Genomic DNA, 17,526 nt, shown 5'->3' with positions numbered 1-17,526 from the left:
TGCTGAAATCTGACTATACCCAGGCTCCAATACAACCAATTTTAAACAACGAAAGTGTGATTTCATCTGAATGATATTGAACAAGGTGTTTCTAATCCAATCACATTTGTTCAGATACTCTGCGTGTTTTGTTTTGGGCACTGTCTAAACCATTTACCTTCATTTTACTCGATATTGCAGGGATGAACTGTTGATGTAACTAAAACTATGTGTCGCCTCCTGTTTCAATATTAGCTGATTTGAATCACATTCCTCCTCTTTGGTGCATGTGCCACATTAAAACTTAATTAACTCTCCATCCACCACATAAAGGTTGAATGGAGAGTTATGTGAGTCGAATGTGCATAGTGCACAGTAGGAAGAGCTTTGCAGAGCAGGGTGGGCTAAAATCAGACTAATTTAAATAATTGACTTTATATATATGCTGTGTTGAATAAATAATTAAATAAATAACACCTCCGGATCATAGCTTGGGTTTCTCATTAGGAGGCAAGCTGTGCAACTTCGTGCTCAAGAATGACAGTCAAGTGAAGCAATTGCAATAATTACAGCAGCAAGGGAAGAGTGCGTGCGCTTTGGGAGAGGTGGGGGCTTAACGGAAGGCAATGAGGAGGGAGGCGCAGACTGTCTACAGGTGCCTCTGATTAAGGGTAATCTGGGCAGCCCTCCCCTTTCTTATCTCTGCAATGAGCCCTGCTGCCTCTGGGTGCCTGGAGCACCGTGGCTGCTCGGCGTAATGAGCTCCACAGCCATACAGTAGATGGCCCGCAGGACAGTCCCTGCAGTGCCATAATGAGCACTCCAGTGTACCAATTCCTGCTCCCCACAAAGGGGCCCCCCAAGCCTGCCTCCCCTAAGACATGGGTGGGTACGGCTTGTTCGCCAAACCTCCCGTCACAACCTACCACTTCAACTCCCATTCTGAGGTAACGGCATCCCCTCTGGTTCGGTGTGATGTTCCCACGTGTGTGGTAGGAGGGATGGCCTGGAGCCCATGCTTGGCATCAATCACTCGACATCGAGAGTGAGGCGAAAGGCAGAGGCTGCGATAGGGATTGAGTTGCAGCAAAGATAGAGGGGAGGCACGGGACTTTAGGATGGAGTGCCAGGTGAAGAGTGAGGACAGCTGAAGTATAGCCGGGGATAGAAAAGGTAAATGATGGTAGAGAAATGGAGAGGGTGATGTAACTGACAGATGGAGTGTGAGAGAGGCAACGGAAGATAAACTGTATGAGAGGCAGAGGTGGAGTGAGAGAGGAGTATATGGGTATAATGAGGTCTATAGAGGAGGGTGGGTAATGAGGAGAGGGAGAGAGTCATTGTCCAAGGTGAGAAAAGGTAGAGAGAGAGAGAGAGAGAGAGGCTCTTCTGCCAAACAGCGGTCCCTCTGTTAGTTCTGGGTTGGATCTGTGTGTTTAAGAAACTGCACTGTTGTGCTTTTGCTCTCTTAAACAACCAGGAGGTGGGTGAGAGGATCGACGGGGCTGACCACAGAGCAGGGCTTTGAAGCTGCCTCACGCTGAGAGAAACTGTATTGGATTTAGAGAGACTGCCTTTCAAAAAGAAAGAAAGGAGAGAAACAGATCAAATATAAAAATATATCAGAAATAAAGACAGAAAATCAAAGAGAAATATATGCATCATTTATGTATCCTTACAACATATAACATTAAGTTATCTTGACATCCCTCATACATACTTTTTCTCATCTGTATTTATTTCAAAGGTTAGCATAACAATTACAATTTCTCACATAACATTTATCGCCTGTATACAGACAGCAAGATGGCAATCATGAACACGGGTAGCATTCATTAGGATATTCACAATCATTACTTGTGGTCATGAACGATTTTCCCGGTTAAAAACATCAAGCGGCATGTCTTCAGTCACATGTTTACCAGCGTTTTGCATTCATGAATGCATTTCACTGTGCGAACGCCTGCGCATGTTTGTGTTCTTAGACTTTTGTGAAGTCCACGAGAAAAAAGGCCCTGATAATCTTTCATCTGTGCTGAATATTTCTACCGTAGCATTGCAGCAGCTGTTGCAGCCACATTTGTTCCCTTTTTCTCTTTTAGAGGTGTAGTAAACTTGATATTCCACAAACTAAAATATTTTTGCTTGTTCAATGGCAGGTATTAAGATCACAACTTCAACTACTGGCAACTGAAAACAATACATGTTTTCTTTCTGCAGTAATACAGCCAGGGATGGAGTAAGAGTGCAATATTATATACCAATACAGTAAAAATGAGAAAGTTTTGCACCACAATAGCTACATCTGTATCGGAAAGGATTAGCATGGTTGGTAGGATTGTGCAGTGTGTCTTATTTTAATTGCTGTGTATTTAAAGTAACTTCCCATTGCTCTTCTTCTTGAATAGAACCTCTGCGGGGTCTTTTTAGAAAATGGTTCCATCTGGGAATAAGGATTACATTATTATTATTATTATCTTGTGAGGGATTAAGGATTTGTCTCAACCAGTGAGTGTTGCCCTGCAAAATACAAGTAAATCACAACACAGTCTGACAAAGTATATTGTTCAGATCCTAAAATATATATATATAAAAAACAATAAATCTTGAAAGAGGAGAGGTTTTACATCCTCTGAACAAGGGCAATGTGCTGTGTTGACATGTTTTGACATGTATTGACGGCATGTCATAGAATTGAGGTTTGGAAGAAGACTGATGTTTGCCAGCAGAGTTCAGCTACAGTTCCAGTAACATTTGTCTCAATAAGATGTTGCAATCATAAAAGTGCATTCCATCTCCGATTTTATAAACTTGTGTCACATGTGAGATAGACAACAGATGAATACATTCCAGAAATTGCAAGCTGGTTACAAACAAGCTTTTTCTGACTCCATAGCACCTATTTCCCTCGATACATCAGCAACTATACACTTGCATTTGCGTGTCAAAAAAGAGCTAACCAAGCATGTGCATTGTATTTCACAGAAAATGAAAATATTTGTAAATGTTAACTGATGGTATGTTAAGTATAAAGAACACTTATCAGCTTCTGTGTTTCATATTGAGGGCATAACATTGGTATTATGACTTGTTTTCACATCAGTCTGGGCTTCAGTGCAAGATACAGAGAGGACACCACAACAAAGCACTGCCCACGGCCACAATTGACCTTTGGGGTTCTGATCCCTTAATGTGTTTCTCTGTGTTGGTGCTGATAAAGCCTTCATTCGCCTCTGTCCAAATCTATAAAGCTTTTTCCAAAGATGCTGGTAATGTGGATTGAGAGACACACATATCCGCCCCATTCCATGGTCGTAACCTCTGCCCCTGCCACCGATAGCTCTAATAGGTGTTTAGAAGGCCTTGTATGTGCCTCTCTTTGATAGCTGGATGATGGTTCGGCTTGTCATTCAGAGAAAAATCGTTTGTGTTGAGGGGGTGGGGCAAAAGCCGGGTTACAATTTTAAGAGAGGTCCGTTGAACATCTCAGATACATTTGTAACAACATAGATTTGCATACTTCATTTATGTCCTCCTAAAACACAAAACAAAGTATTGCTATTTCATCTGTGTTGAACGGCCCAGTTATTATGTTAGAAACACATGTGGGGATTGACAGGGCCGCCTGAAGGGCTACATGTTACAGATTGATTTCTGTACCACTCTAGTTATTGACCATGTCTTTAAGACAGTATTTCATTCTAAATGACTGCAATTTGAATTTACTTCTCTGTCTACATTCCCCATACCCCAGTCGTGATTTGTAAGACACTTACTAAAGTAGAACATGCTTATGTCGAAAACATTCCTTGTTAATCAGAGTCCCTTTGTCTAACTATCCTGAAGAAGAAGCCACCATTTTACCTCTATGAATAAAACCACAAAAAATAGGGCGCAAGTGCCTAAAGGATGAATCCAGTGGCTATATGCTCATTCAATATGAGATTGTAAAATGTATTTGCCATGTTCATTCGTTTTTCACATCTTTTTGACGGTTCTTGTATATAATGTATTTAATTGTGATGATGTCATTATCTTTTTCATATATTTTTCAGAGCAAAAGCTAGCTAGTTGGATTGCTCTATATAATACAAGATAGGAATGATCGCTTATAAATAGAATCAATATAACCTACATTTCTTGTTTTAAGTATTCCTTAATTACATTAGTTTACTAAGGAAGAGCCCTGGGATCATAATGTTATTTACTGTCTTACCCCCTACATTCTGCATTGGGCTTTCAGCAGCCAACTACTACTTGGCCAGAAGAACTCTCCGCTGAGGTTTACGAAACCAATGAGATTATTTCTGCTTTCATAGCAGCTCTGTCTCTGTAAAATGTTTGAATAGCTTAAACCCCAATCTGCCCACATGTCCTGGTTCATGTGTGGCCGTAACTCCCCAGACTGGGGGTTTGGTCGAGGCGTTTCTGCCTGCTGGTCGTGTGGAACACATGCCTGGCACAACCGGTGCCATGAGGGGAATGGCACACAGCTGGTTTGATTGGGGCTCTGGCCTTAATCGCCCATGTCTCTGCCATCAGTGCTCAAGGAGCAGTCACACACATGTTAACTGTGCTCATACAAGGGAAACTGATTGGAGCCTTCCAGATTCATTCCCAATCAAATACTGAATCTCGCTCAGACAGATAAAATGCTGGTGTTGCATTGTGAGATGGGTATCAATGTCTAACGAGAAAGCTCGGGCTACGCATTCAACAAGCTACTTCAAGTCTCAATTCTCATGCAGCAGTCTATTTTCAGAGAGCCAACTGTTAGGAGCAGAATTGTGGATGCTAGTCTATGCGCTATAGATACATATGACAAATATGTCTTCTTCTGTAAAATGCATTGTTTAATCCCGAACCTGGTCACCGAATGCAACATAAAAAAACACAGGGGTCTGAAAGGTGCATGTTCGATTAAAAAAGAGCGCCTTCTCTGTAATTTGACAAACAGAATATTATTAGCATACATTTGCCAAATGTACCCCCAAAAAGTGACCATTCTTTTTTTCTCTAGACACACTGTTGTGAATAATCAACATCTCGAAAGAACTGTATACTTTCCGATCCATTTTCTTAAAATGCCAGCAAAATGAGGAAAGTAGACTGGCTAAAGCGGACCACATGCACCGGCTCATTTGACTTGATAAGATGGTGTGTATTTTCATTTATCAAAATAAAGTTTAGCCTGAGCGTGAGAAGCAGTCAATAACAATGGCAGCTTATGTAATTTTGAATACACTTAATTCTCTGCTCACCCAACTAGAGAGAGAACTGCAGTAGTGAATTGGATGACTGTTGCTGATAAGCTCAATAGCAAAGCAGCATCCAGGCATTTGATTGAAGATATTAATGGTTGTTTAAAACAGGAAAAATGAAGTGACGACTACAGTGTTGCTCTTGAGAGCAAAGTCTGCCAATGGAGGACGTTGATTATAGTCACTTCTAAAGCACATCAGCAACAAAATAGTAGGTAATTGAAACTTAGCAAAAACTATAATTTCTAACCAAAAGAAGAAAAGAAAAAGCTCAGCCTCATTTCAGGATAATTGCGTTTTTATATGAAAAGCAGCTTCACACAGATATATTCACTCATGCACAAACACTGCGTCCACACAAACAGACCTCTCTTAATCTTTCTGAGATACACACTCATATGCATGCACACTTGCACACAAAATACATAAACAAGCACAAATGCAGTGCACAAACACAAAGCAAATGTCCTCACAAAGTAGATGAGCTCCACTCTGTGTCGAATTGGAAGCATCTGCAAAGCCAGTTCCTCTCGGCCATGGAGGCGTGCATCAGCCGGCAGAAGCGCCTGCTTGGTGTCCCAGGGTGGCTCGCGTAACACTTGGCCTGCTCCCTCGCCACTGCCTGGATCAGAGAGGCCCACTGCTATCATCTAGGCGCTGGCAGCAGAGAGGCTAGGCTTAGAATGACAAATTGGTTAGAGGGAGTGAGTGACGAGCGCACGCCAAGAAATACACTTTGAAGAGAGAAATGCATTCCGGTTTGTGACAAGCATGCCGCATTATATGGTCAAGTGTACAAGTCTGACTCCCGCCATGTGGATTGATCCGGATCCCAAAGACAACTTAAATGAGGCGAGGCTCTCTCATCAAGACAATGCCAAAGTGTTTATCTTAGAAAGTCACCCAAAATTATTACTGGATTAGAGAGCTTTTCAGCACATAGTCTCTCGCCTCGTGGCCTCAATTTGTACAAAACTGCCCCCTCGTTTCCAAACTATCTAAGCCATTTTGTAGTGTTTGCCTGTTAGCTGATGTTTTAGACACACATTTCTGAATACACTAATCATCATCTCCAGTCATCCATTGACACCTCTCCCCTTAAAAAACTGAACATTTACATAACTCACTCAAGACATTCACAGAAATAATCAGCAACACATCTTGTTGCTTGAATAAAGCCAGGATAATATGAATCTCTAATTATTGAATCAGAATGTATTATTTAATTAAATTATGTAGTAAACTCCTCATTTCCAAATGACTTTTTCCATGATTACAGCCAGCAAATAAGGATATCTCTTTACAGTTTGTCAGAAAGTGATATTAAGAAACAAATGTTGTTTTTTTGTTTAGTATTGAGGTAGAGCTTGCACTTTGATACAATTCTTACAAGGTGTTGACCTGTGACCGTAGCCAAATATTACAACATAAATAAAGTCACCCTCTGTCTCACTTGCAGTATAGTGGAAATATAAAAAGCTTGAAACTTAGAGAGACTATGTGACCTGATTTTTAAAGTCATGTCATGGGCACAGAATTGATACAAAAACATTTGTTGAGCTACTGTTTTTATTGTTGTATACAGTATCTCAATATAAAACTGCAAGCCCTTTCCATAGGTATCAGGATTCTGAAAGCGTAATGTCCTAATGCAAAGTCCCAGCAGTTGTATAGGCAGGAAAAACAATATTAAGCTTCCTCGACATATTTTAGATTATCATAAACCCACATGGTATGAAATCCTGTTCTAGTTAATCCACAGCAATATTGCACTCGTCAAAACAATCCATGGTTCCAGGGACTCTTCAAAATCAGAGGGACAGAAACAAAAGAACACTAAATCTCCAATGATGAGGTCTGGTGATAGAGGCTGGCTGTTTGATGTTGGAGCTTGCTAGATTCCATTCTATACCAGGAGAAGAAAATGCAATAGAGGGTTTGCATAAATATCAATTAATATACAAAATAAATCTATACATCTAATAAATCAATAAATCTAAGATCGTCTTTATAGTTCACGTTTTGTTTTCGTTATCAAAAATGTATACAATTATACAAACTATTTAATCACATTTCTCAGTCATGCCCATTTGGATGAATGGGTGATTTGTATGTGGTCCTGCAGTATACAGTGAGTTTGTTCTAAACAGCTTTGTTTGTTGTAATTACATTGTTTTTCTGCCGGATTGTTGGCACCTTGGTCAAAGGCAAGCTCCTGTGTAGCTCCAGGACTCCCTCTCATGTAAATTAGGGCTCTTTCCTTGCCAAAGCAATCATGACATTTAACCGGTGCAATGCTAGGTCTGCAAATAAGCCATGTCAGAAGCACACACACAAGACACCGGATGTAACCCTCTTGAATTTCCTCTGTGAGCACACTGCAGAGCCGGCATCTCGAGAATTTGGTTTGAAGTTGTAGAGTATTTTACTTTTGTTGTCAAATTGCTTTGCAAATGAGGCCCACCCTGGCACAGTTTCAAAGAGCTTGTGCTATACAGTATGTGTAGCTTCCTTCAGGCTCTAGTTTCTGAACCTTCATCATTTTGTATGCATATGCACAGTACTGCACTAAGCTCACATGGAAGACTAGATAAACATGCCAAGCCGAGACGAAGATGGAAGGCAGTATACTTATGTCTTGTATGCCTGTCTCCATGTTGTTTATGTGTTCTTCAGCTTGACTGACATGGTCTATCTGAAACATGGCAGGTAAACAGTATGAAAGCCTTCTAGGTTTTTACCCATTAAAACGATATTCAATCATTTTTTGATGGGCTTTTTTTTTTGCCTGAAACCACGCCTCATTATGATGCAAGGTTCCAATGCCATTCACATTGAAAGGTTGTGTTGCTTGAAGCCGCATCAAAATAATTGTTTTGATATGCCCCGTTTTTTTTCTTGGCAATGACACTAATAGGGGGTGATCGTACATTGAGGATAAAGAACATTTTTCGAGGTATGCTGACTAAACTTGAGCCACGGATCCCCTGGCTCACAGTTATAGGGTTTTAGTCTGGGCATCATGGAAAAGGCATTGCTTTGCGATACAAGTGTTGCGTGTCCCTTTGATTGCATGTCCAAGTCTCCCTCTAAGTATTAATAATGCAGGGATTGAAACACTGCATAATAGCCCGAGGCTAAGAAATAGCTAATGAACAGCAGCGGGGTGCAGTTGGGGGTGCGGAGGGGATCTGAAACCTTACTTCCTGTTTCAAAGGCAAATCATCTGTGGTCGCCTCTCCCTACCTAACACAACTGTGTCATTGCCTCAAAAAGGAGTTGGAAATGTAAAATACATACGTTCTATATGGGAAAAAGCTATAAAGGACACCACAGTGGCTAAAATAAAAAGGCATTTAACGCTTACCCATCTTACATGTTATAAACGTGTTAATACGTTTGTTACATTCTCTTTTCTGACTGCCTGTCAGGAGGTTTTCTCACACTGCACGGAACCATCAAGCCAAGGGAAATCCATGGAGAGGGAAAGGAGACAGAAGGCAAGAAAAAGAGAATATATTTGGTGCTATGCTGCAGATCAAAAACATGGCAGTCACATGATCAAAGGCATTTGATAATCCTTGAACTACATTGCTCCTTTAATCCTAGTGCGAGGACTATATTTTATTGGGTAGGGTGGTTAATTTGGGGTTGGCAAACAGAGCTAGAAAAAGCAGTTACTAGCTGCTGGAAACACAGTTGACTAAATGTAGCATGCCACTTTTGAGGTATCCGGGGAAAGACGACAGTATAGAGCCCCCTTGTGTGTGTGGAGAATGGAGGCTGAGCTGATGGGACTGGAAACACAAATGTGCCACAAGTCCCTGTCCACTCAGAACTGAATAGTGCTCTTGTTATTTCATGGGGCTTGTAAGGGAAGTTGGCTTGTTGAATGTGACCAGACTACTACATCTGGCAAATAGAAACAGAAAGGAAGTTACAAGGCTTGGGCAAAATGTATTTTACGCAATATGTAATCTTGGTTGTTTCTGCATTGTACTGAAGGTTCACCTCAATATGTTTTATTCAGCACATACTGTAATGAAGACAATTTGTAGGTTATAACAGTTTTCAAGTGAGGGTAATAATTATGCTTAAGGAAGACCATCCTAAGGAACAGCAGGATGGATCCTTGCCAAACTAGCATGTCTCCAAGAAATCAGACAGAAACACATCATGTTTCAGTTTTCTCTCCGTTTCCTCAGAAAATACATGTTGTTGTATATCCTAGCATTCTGTTCTTTGGGCCTCATCAAATTACAATAACCACCCCAAGCCCTCTGAACAGACAAAAACATCAATACATGGTGTAATCCAAGCCCCTCGGTTGCAAGCCTTGTCAATAGTGTTTCCCTATCAGATGCAAAATGTTCCAGACCAAAATGGGTTGAAAAATGGCTGCAGTTTTCTTTATCATCATTCCTTTTCTATTTAAAATGTATCTTCCTATGATCATTATCCCATTTGTGTATTCTGTATGAGTTATTGCTCACAAACGGCTTGCTTTCTATAATGGTGAGCAAGTCATTATTAACAACTACCTTTACTCATCTGTGTCACACTGGAGCTTTGTGACAAAACAACATGAAAAGTGATGTTTTGCACTTTTCAAAATATAAAATGAGATTGCACTGGGCAGAAAGAAATCAGAAAAAAATAAAACAACAGTGATTATAGCCTTTTTATAGATCTTGCTATTTGTTTGTGTTTGAGTCCAGGAAAGGCTTAGAGATTTAAATTCCCGATGGTTGGTATCAAGCTTAAACAGGCTGCCTTATGCATTAAAGCACTGAATCCAAGGAAGTTTCTACAAAATATTTGTGTCCGTAAATATTGCTTCTATCACATCATGTGTTTATTACAATGATTGATGGACATGGCATAGAAACCCTGTTGTTCACTTGCAGTTTTAAACAGACTTCTCTAAATGTTCTGCTCAGGGAATTTACTGTAGCATATTTGGGATCTGATTTTTGTATACTAATTATACAGAAGATGTTGACCTTTTGCTTTTTAATAGCACATCAAACTATCCTAGAGGGACTGGGAGTTATTAAATTAATTGAAAATGTTTGGTCTTTTTTTAAGTGTTCTGTTTTGCTGATGATTAACCATCAGTGGTAGTACAGGGCAGAATCATGTGCATATTTCAAAAGCTCAGGTTCATTTCATAATTAATTGGACTACCCTCCTTTTTCATCTATCCCCATTCATCCACAATATAAAATATATAATTCAAAATTGCATAAAACCAAGGGCATTCTGTTTTCACCACTGGAGATCTTACCATCTACTTGCATGCACCACACTCAAAACTAATTCCTTTTTTCTTGGTCTTGTCCCCAAAGAACATCATTTGTGTTTATTTGTCACATCAATTAAGATATCATCGTTGTATAGACTTCTCAATCTGTAGGGAAGCATTTGTCAACTAATTCCATCATCCCAGCAAGGCACATTTATCATGCATATTTAATGATACAGTGTTTATGCTGCAGAAAACCGGGCTGCTTTTTTTTCTACTTTTAGAGGCCAGTGAGGTGTTCTGCTTCTAAGTTGCAATGAAATATAGATGTTAAGAGTCTGGAGAGTTGAGTGTCTTATCTATCCTGGTGACACCATAAGGCAGGCATTAATAGTGTCAGGGAGCATCAGACGTACCACATGCACATAATTGAAAAAAGCACCTGCTTGAAAACCAACAGGGCCTTCCCAAGAGGAGTTGGCAGAGCCCATCCCCACCCCTGCTGGGTTTGCTTCACCCATTGCTCTTTTGTTTCTCTCTGGGGTCAGTCGAAGATGGCTTCTGCTTCCCTTTTTTTCGATGGCATTGTGAGAATGCAAATACTTTGGATCTTTGCATAATCACAAGCAGCAGGACCATCTGTTGTTGGCTTGTTGACTTACCTTGCGTCTGCTTTTAATGGTGTTTTCTTGTATCTGAGTGATGTATTGGTGTATTAACAATGTGATAATCATTTAACCTAAAAAATGCATTCGGGCGTGTATGCAGAAGTCTGAACATATGTTCAGTAAAATCTTCTGACAGAAAAGTATTTATAACCTTTGTAAACGGATAGAAAGCAGGGAAATGGAAAACAAAACAAAAACATCACTATACCCACTCAGTGGGCATATGATAAGATGATTGTCAAGATAAAGATTTAAAATATGACTGTCAACCAAAGCTGTGGTCTTAGATTAGTGGGCGGCAGACAAGCTTGTTGATTGAGAGTCGATTAACCCCTCTAAAATATATTGCAAAATGCTAACGGCAAGGACTGGGAAATAAGCTGCAACTTCTGTCACTAAAGATTTGCTGGGAGATGCCCTCCTCTGAAAACATGTCCCTGATAATGTGTTTTTCTTGTAGAACCTGAGCCAGACACCGGAGAAGTCTTTTAACTCGCCGCTCCCCATTTGTCCTCATAAGGTAAGCTCCAGCTTTCTTTCAGGCTTGGGACAAACAACATTATGTGAAATCATTGAATATATTTTAATAATTACATTTTATAGGTTATTTTTACGTGTCCATTTACATCTTACATTTGTCATTAGCTTTAAAACATGTCAATGCCCTTCTCACATTATGTGATGTTCTTTCACCATATGTCTTTCTCAAGACTCTTCGCCAAGGATATGCAAATTCATTTCTTCTAAAAAGAGAGTTTTTCATATAAAAAACTGGAATATCTCTACGTTCCTGCGAGGCTTTATCTCTGCATTTCATTATGATTCCACGTTCATCTAACATGAGGCGAGAAGGGCAGATTTATTCAATGCTAATTAGTCCTGTACATGCACAGTCAAAGTCATCACTTCACTCTGATGGTCTCGAGTCACGCACATACTGACTGAAGTAACTTTCCCCTTCACTTCCTGCTCCTGCTGCATGCCTCTTGCAAATGTGATAATGTGCTATGTAGTGAAATTCACACAATTTCAGTTCACTTAGCACCAAATGTGTCAAAAATGCCCGTGTCCTTTTCTGGATGAATGGCCGGTATGGTGAGAGTGGCTTGTTGCAAGAGTGGACCTTGGTTAAAGGAGTCCAAAAGAGGGAAGCTGTCTGACAGCCTGTCATCAACTGTTCAAAGCATAACACTCTTCTACATCGTTAATGCACGGCTTGCTGTCTAAAAAGATGTTGGTGCCATTGAAAGTGCAGACGGTGGTATGACAATAAATAATAATACAATACGATATGTCAGATCACTCTAATGGTGTGTCTGTTCCTTTATTACGGGTCCTTCTTCTCCTGACTTGCTCTCTTTACATTTCCACACAGCTGATCAGGGCTGATGTAATGGGGTAACACCGTGGGTTTGCAGATCCTGTTATTCACGTTTTAGCTGTTAGCAGCGGAACATAATCTCCCTCTAGTCAGCTCACATTAGTCTCCATGATCCGTACCAACCCAATATGTGCCGTGAATGCAATGGGCCAGCTGGGCTAATTTAGTATGTCAGTCAGCTCAGGAGGCTGGTAAAACGAGTAAATGGCTGATATGATTTATATGAAAAGAATATTCTGATTATAACGGCTCTCAGAATAGAATATCCTCTTTTTACACTTCTCTTCATCTGAATTGTGTGCATCCCCCAGATAGATAGTGAAATGAACAGAGGGCTTTTAAACTGACTGCTCTGTGATTATATTAAGAGTGTGAGAGCGAGCGAAGACAGGGGAGGGAGGAGATCGGGTGCCCGAGCACTAAGTATATATAATTGCTTCTTGACACATTGGCCAAATTCTGCAGTGCCAGGATCTGAGCGAAGATGATTAACGGCTGTCCGAGTGGGTGGGCATTGCAGGTCGTTCAGGGCCTTTGGTTTCCATAGCGATCCTAGTCTAAAGGCCATATATTGCATACTGAAAATCCCGGGGGTCCACACATTGTTAAACTACAATTAGAACTCACAGAGAGAGCATTGTCTGTCCACCGCAAACTTTCAACCGCCAACAGCTTGCTGCTTTTTCACTCTCTCTCTTTTCCTTTATTTCCTCCTCTATTTTTCTTAAATGGTCTCCTCTAGCTGGCGAGAAGATAAAGAGTGAAATTCTTGCATTCTGTGAATAATTGATGAGTGGGCTCACCTCAGAGCATCATTACAGTACGGCAGTCAGGGTAAGAGGTGAGGGTAAGATCATATTTCTGACACAAGGCTTCGGGCGGTAGAAAATTGTGTCAGTTTTTCACAAGGTTTTCTTGTGAATCTACAGCATGAATTATAGTTTCTCATTATAGCACAACAGGATAGGAATGAATTGTTTAAAAGAGATGTGAGGGTTCATACATGTTCCCGTGCATAAACTGCAGAATGCCATTTGTAGCAAAGGGTAAACAGAAACGGCAATATCTCTATTAACCGCATGTTTCTTTCTGTTACTGAACAACATTTTATATTACAAATATGAAATCAAGTTCTTTGATATCGTAAGTGTTCTGGCCTATATTATAGTGTTTGTGTCTGTATGTGCATAACTTGTGTGCATGCATGCATACATACATGTTGTGTGTCTACAGTATGTGAACAGTGCATTCTAGTTAGGTGACAGATGGAGAGGGCAATGCTGGGGGTGGGGATCAAGCACCTCTGACAGTATGGGGCCTTCACTGCACCCTGTTCCTGCCAGCTTTGAAAATTGCTAAGGTAAACTAAAGTCGTGCAACAACAGGAGGCCATTTCACAGTTTTACTTTCCGCACAAGATGAGAGCCTCCCAACAATGTAGAAGCTGAGTGTTGAACATGCAAGACAGACATGCTGCTCCTTGAATCAAACTTTATTCTGTGAGATTCGAGATGCAAATGTGAACATGCTGATTGCCACCGATGCTTTAGAGATCCTGTGTGCAGTAGCATTTTTAAGTCAAGGAAAGGCCACTGGATAAGCACATCTTAATGATGATTCATTCTGTATAATAAAATAAGGTCCCTCATAGGCATCCAAACAAGAGTCATGCAGCAATTAAGCTATGGCATCAAGCAGACCAGGGGTGGTTAGTGAGGCATCTTCCTAAACACATAATGTCAAAATGCAATGCCTTGCAAGTGCAGGCACACCAGACACACACACATTCACTCACTCAACTCGTCTCAGACACACACTCACAATACATATGAGGTAAATGTGATCCGAGAAGACAAGCAGTAACAACCCACGGCCCCATCAGGGTGCCTGGGGTTGCATTGGTGGCCATCGTCGAACAAATAATTCTTTGTGACTGAAAAAAAGACAATCCAAAAGGTCATTTGTGACCTCTGGGACCAGTGCTGTGCAGCATCTGTCACTAGTAAGCACAACATGTCTGTGTCAAATGGCAAAAGGTATGCGGTGCAGCCAGCCTGCCATCTAATAAAGGAGGCAGGCCAATATGTTTGTTGCATCACTGTCACAGTTGCATTAGCAGTCTCCTGGCTTGTGTGCAGAACATCCACCATGCCATTTGGGTACATGATTGGTTGGATAACTCGTAGAGCTGGTCACAGCATGGCTTACATTGTGCAAGCTTTAGATACTTGCATGGTTCATAACGCCCCACGCTGAACACTGTAAATATGATTGAATTCACATCAATACTTGGAATTTGAATGAAAAATCCGCGAAAGTTATGTCATCTTGTCATGTCAAGAGAATGTTTGACTGCTTGAAATGTACTTTTTAAATTAAATATTTAAACCAATTCAAATATATGTCTTACATAAAGCAGATTACATTTCATATACAATAAGTATTAAGGATGTCATTTATGTCTGTCTGCTGTGAGGTTGAGGTAATCCCAAAGGGAACCACTAACAATGACTAGCCTCCATGTTTGATGTTATCCCTCTTCTGTCACACAATTTTCACAACAAGGGATAATAGCATCAACAATTCTGGAGAAATAGATTAAGGTATATATAATCCATTCCTCTTTCTCAGTCGGCTCGCCATGCTCATATATCTGCATCAGACCACACCTCCATGTGGAACAAATCAATAATATTCCATTTCGAACCAAATTCCTTTTTTTGAATGGTGAAATCCAATCTTCATGGACACACTAACAAATTGGATATCCAGAAACACAGAGATGGCATGGATGGTTCTGTATAAAACTCTAGCATAGATACAAATTCCCACACATGCTGAATTATCTTAAAGTGCAAGTGTCTCTCTCTCTCTCTCTCTCTCTCTCTCTCTCTCTCTCTCTCTCTCTCTCTCTCTCTCTCTCTCTGTAGCAGGATTCCCCCCCACATCCAGCTAAACCAATCAGGGATTTGAGTGCCTCACTTCCAATCAATTACCACCCAAATCAGGGCAGAGGCCTTTGATATAGAATCATTTGTCAAATCAGTGCAGATGGCTGGGAGCAGGTACCCCTGTGCCACGGGCCACATCCACGTGGACATCTCTGCTCAGGGTGGGCTCTCCTGATGCTCTGCAACCCATTAATGGGAAGTCATTGTGTGCTCCAGGAATCCTGTCCAACTGCCTGGTCCCCCAGATTGCTATATTATGTATAAGCATCTTAGCCCCACCACTGGATAATACCAAGACCCAGGGCCCACCGTAATGATTTGGACTATATTTAATGCAGGCGAAATGTGACTTTCACAGATCCTACTTAGGTGTTCATATGAAACGCGCAAAAGCTCTTGGAAGTGTACCAAGATGTATTTTTAAAGTGCATCGCGATCTGCTGCAATAAAATACACCTCAGTAAATGAGCTTCATGCTAGTGCATATGTATTGAGGTGTATGTCAACTTTGAACACAAAAGATTCCGATACAATTATACAGCTAAACCCAAGACATGCATTGCAGTTATTAAATAAAATGAGGACACAGTAAAATCAATTAATAAAACAAAAAATACCATAGAAAAAGTGGAATCTTAAGATTAAGAGAGCAAGGGGAACAATATTAAAAAAGAAACAATTTAGATGTGACATAAATAATAAGAATGTAAAGGACCAAGGTCAACTTGCACCTAAACAAAGACAAAATGCAATTGAAGCACCGGCCTCAGTCCTCACTTGTTTCATTAGTGGTGCGGTCATGATAAATAATATTGCCTTTTGATCAAAAGTAAAGAATAGTTAAAGGATACAGTAAGCTCAGATCTTCAACTTAAAGCAGGATAGATTGTACTTATATGTCAACACTAGAAATGTAATTATTAATATCTCCTCTTCGTTTCTAATCACTTCTTTTTCACAATGTCAACAGTCAATTCTGTATTTGCAAACTGCGTTTCAAATGAAGAAAGAGTCTAAACATGGAGCACTGCTCCGTAGATTGTGCTATTAATGCATGATTGGATTATTCATTAAACAGGCTTGGTGTAAAAGCAATTTGCCACTGTTGATGTAGTGTTGAACAGTGGGAGGAATTTTCCCTGTAAACTTTGTGTGGTTTTTAAACATAAAAACTCCAAGCAGTTTCATCTAAGTGACGAAAAGTGTATGTAACATGCACGACAGCAACTGACTGAAACACAACAAATATTTGCATTCTAGACATTATAATTGTAATGCATTATGTTTTTGTTATGCATGTAACATAGATAGACTGGTGCTGTGTCAGCTACCCATATTTAAGTGAAAAAAAACATTCAGTCCCTTTCTTAGGTCCGTGTGGCAGGGCCTGTTCTACAACTTATTTTGCTAAACATTTGCTGCCCTGGCTCACCAGGTGTTCTTTGCATATTTATGTGGCCTTAATTTCTTCGGCGAGTAAACTAGGCTGAACTATGACAATTAAAAACAAATATGTATGATTTGCAAAGTACAAAAAGTGTTGTGGAAGAATAGTTACGGTGTATGTGATAAAAGTATATTCTGTAGAGCCAGATAAAAGAAAGGCCCACCTAAAACAATCAATATCAGTTTAAGTGTACGCTATATTTGGGACGTTTTTTATGCATCAGCTACTACTCCCTGCAGTAAGACAGTCATTTACAGACACATCTGTAACACTAAACCAATTTTTTTAACAGTCTGAACTAACTACTGATTCATCAGTCATTAGCCATATTACTTATTGGTTAAAAGCCCACTTTAAAAGCAGAAGAAGCGACAGAAAAAATGACATGTGCTAACTTTGATGCAAATTCCGAGCTATTGAAATCATGAACAATGATTATGTAGGCTTAGTTTAAGTTTTAATCACCAACAGAATGAAATTATTATTTAGCTGGAATTCTTTAGATCATGAACAAACTAAAGTGAATTGTCAGTCAAAAAAGATAATTGAGCTTAATTCGACAAAATTGTAATTTCCATCTCTGAGTGTTTCACA

At 40.1% G+C, this 17,526-nt stretch overlaps 1 protein-coding gene across 1 annotated transcript in view; it reads left to right on the top strand.

The window, feature by feature from the left end:
* The window catches only part of pcdh11 (protocadherin 11), a 125,568-nt gene that overhangs the window by 38,987 nt on the left and 69,055 nt on the right, over positions 1 to 17,526 (top strand). Inside the window, exon 4 of the mRNA XM_079667879.1 lies at positions 11,614 to 11,673. Coding sequence (XP_079524005.1) covers positions 11,614 to 11,673 — 60 coding nt within the window. The remainder of the gene's footprint in view (positions 1 to 11,613; positions 11,674 to 17,526) is intronic.

This window comes from Notothenia rossii (genome assembly GCF_949606895.1).
Source record: "Notothenia rossii genome assembly, chromosome: 3".
Taxonomy (NCBI): domain Eukaryota; kingdom Metazoa; phylum Chordata; class Actinopteri; order Perciformes; family Nototheniidae; genus Notothenia; species Notothenia rossii.
Note: the sequence above shows the minus strand (reverse complement) of the source record. Positions and strands in the feature narration are given on the sequence as shown.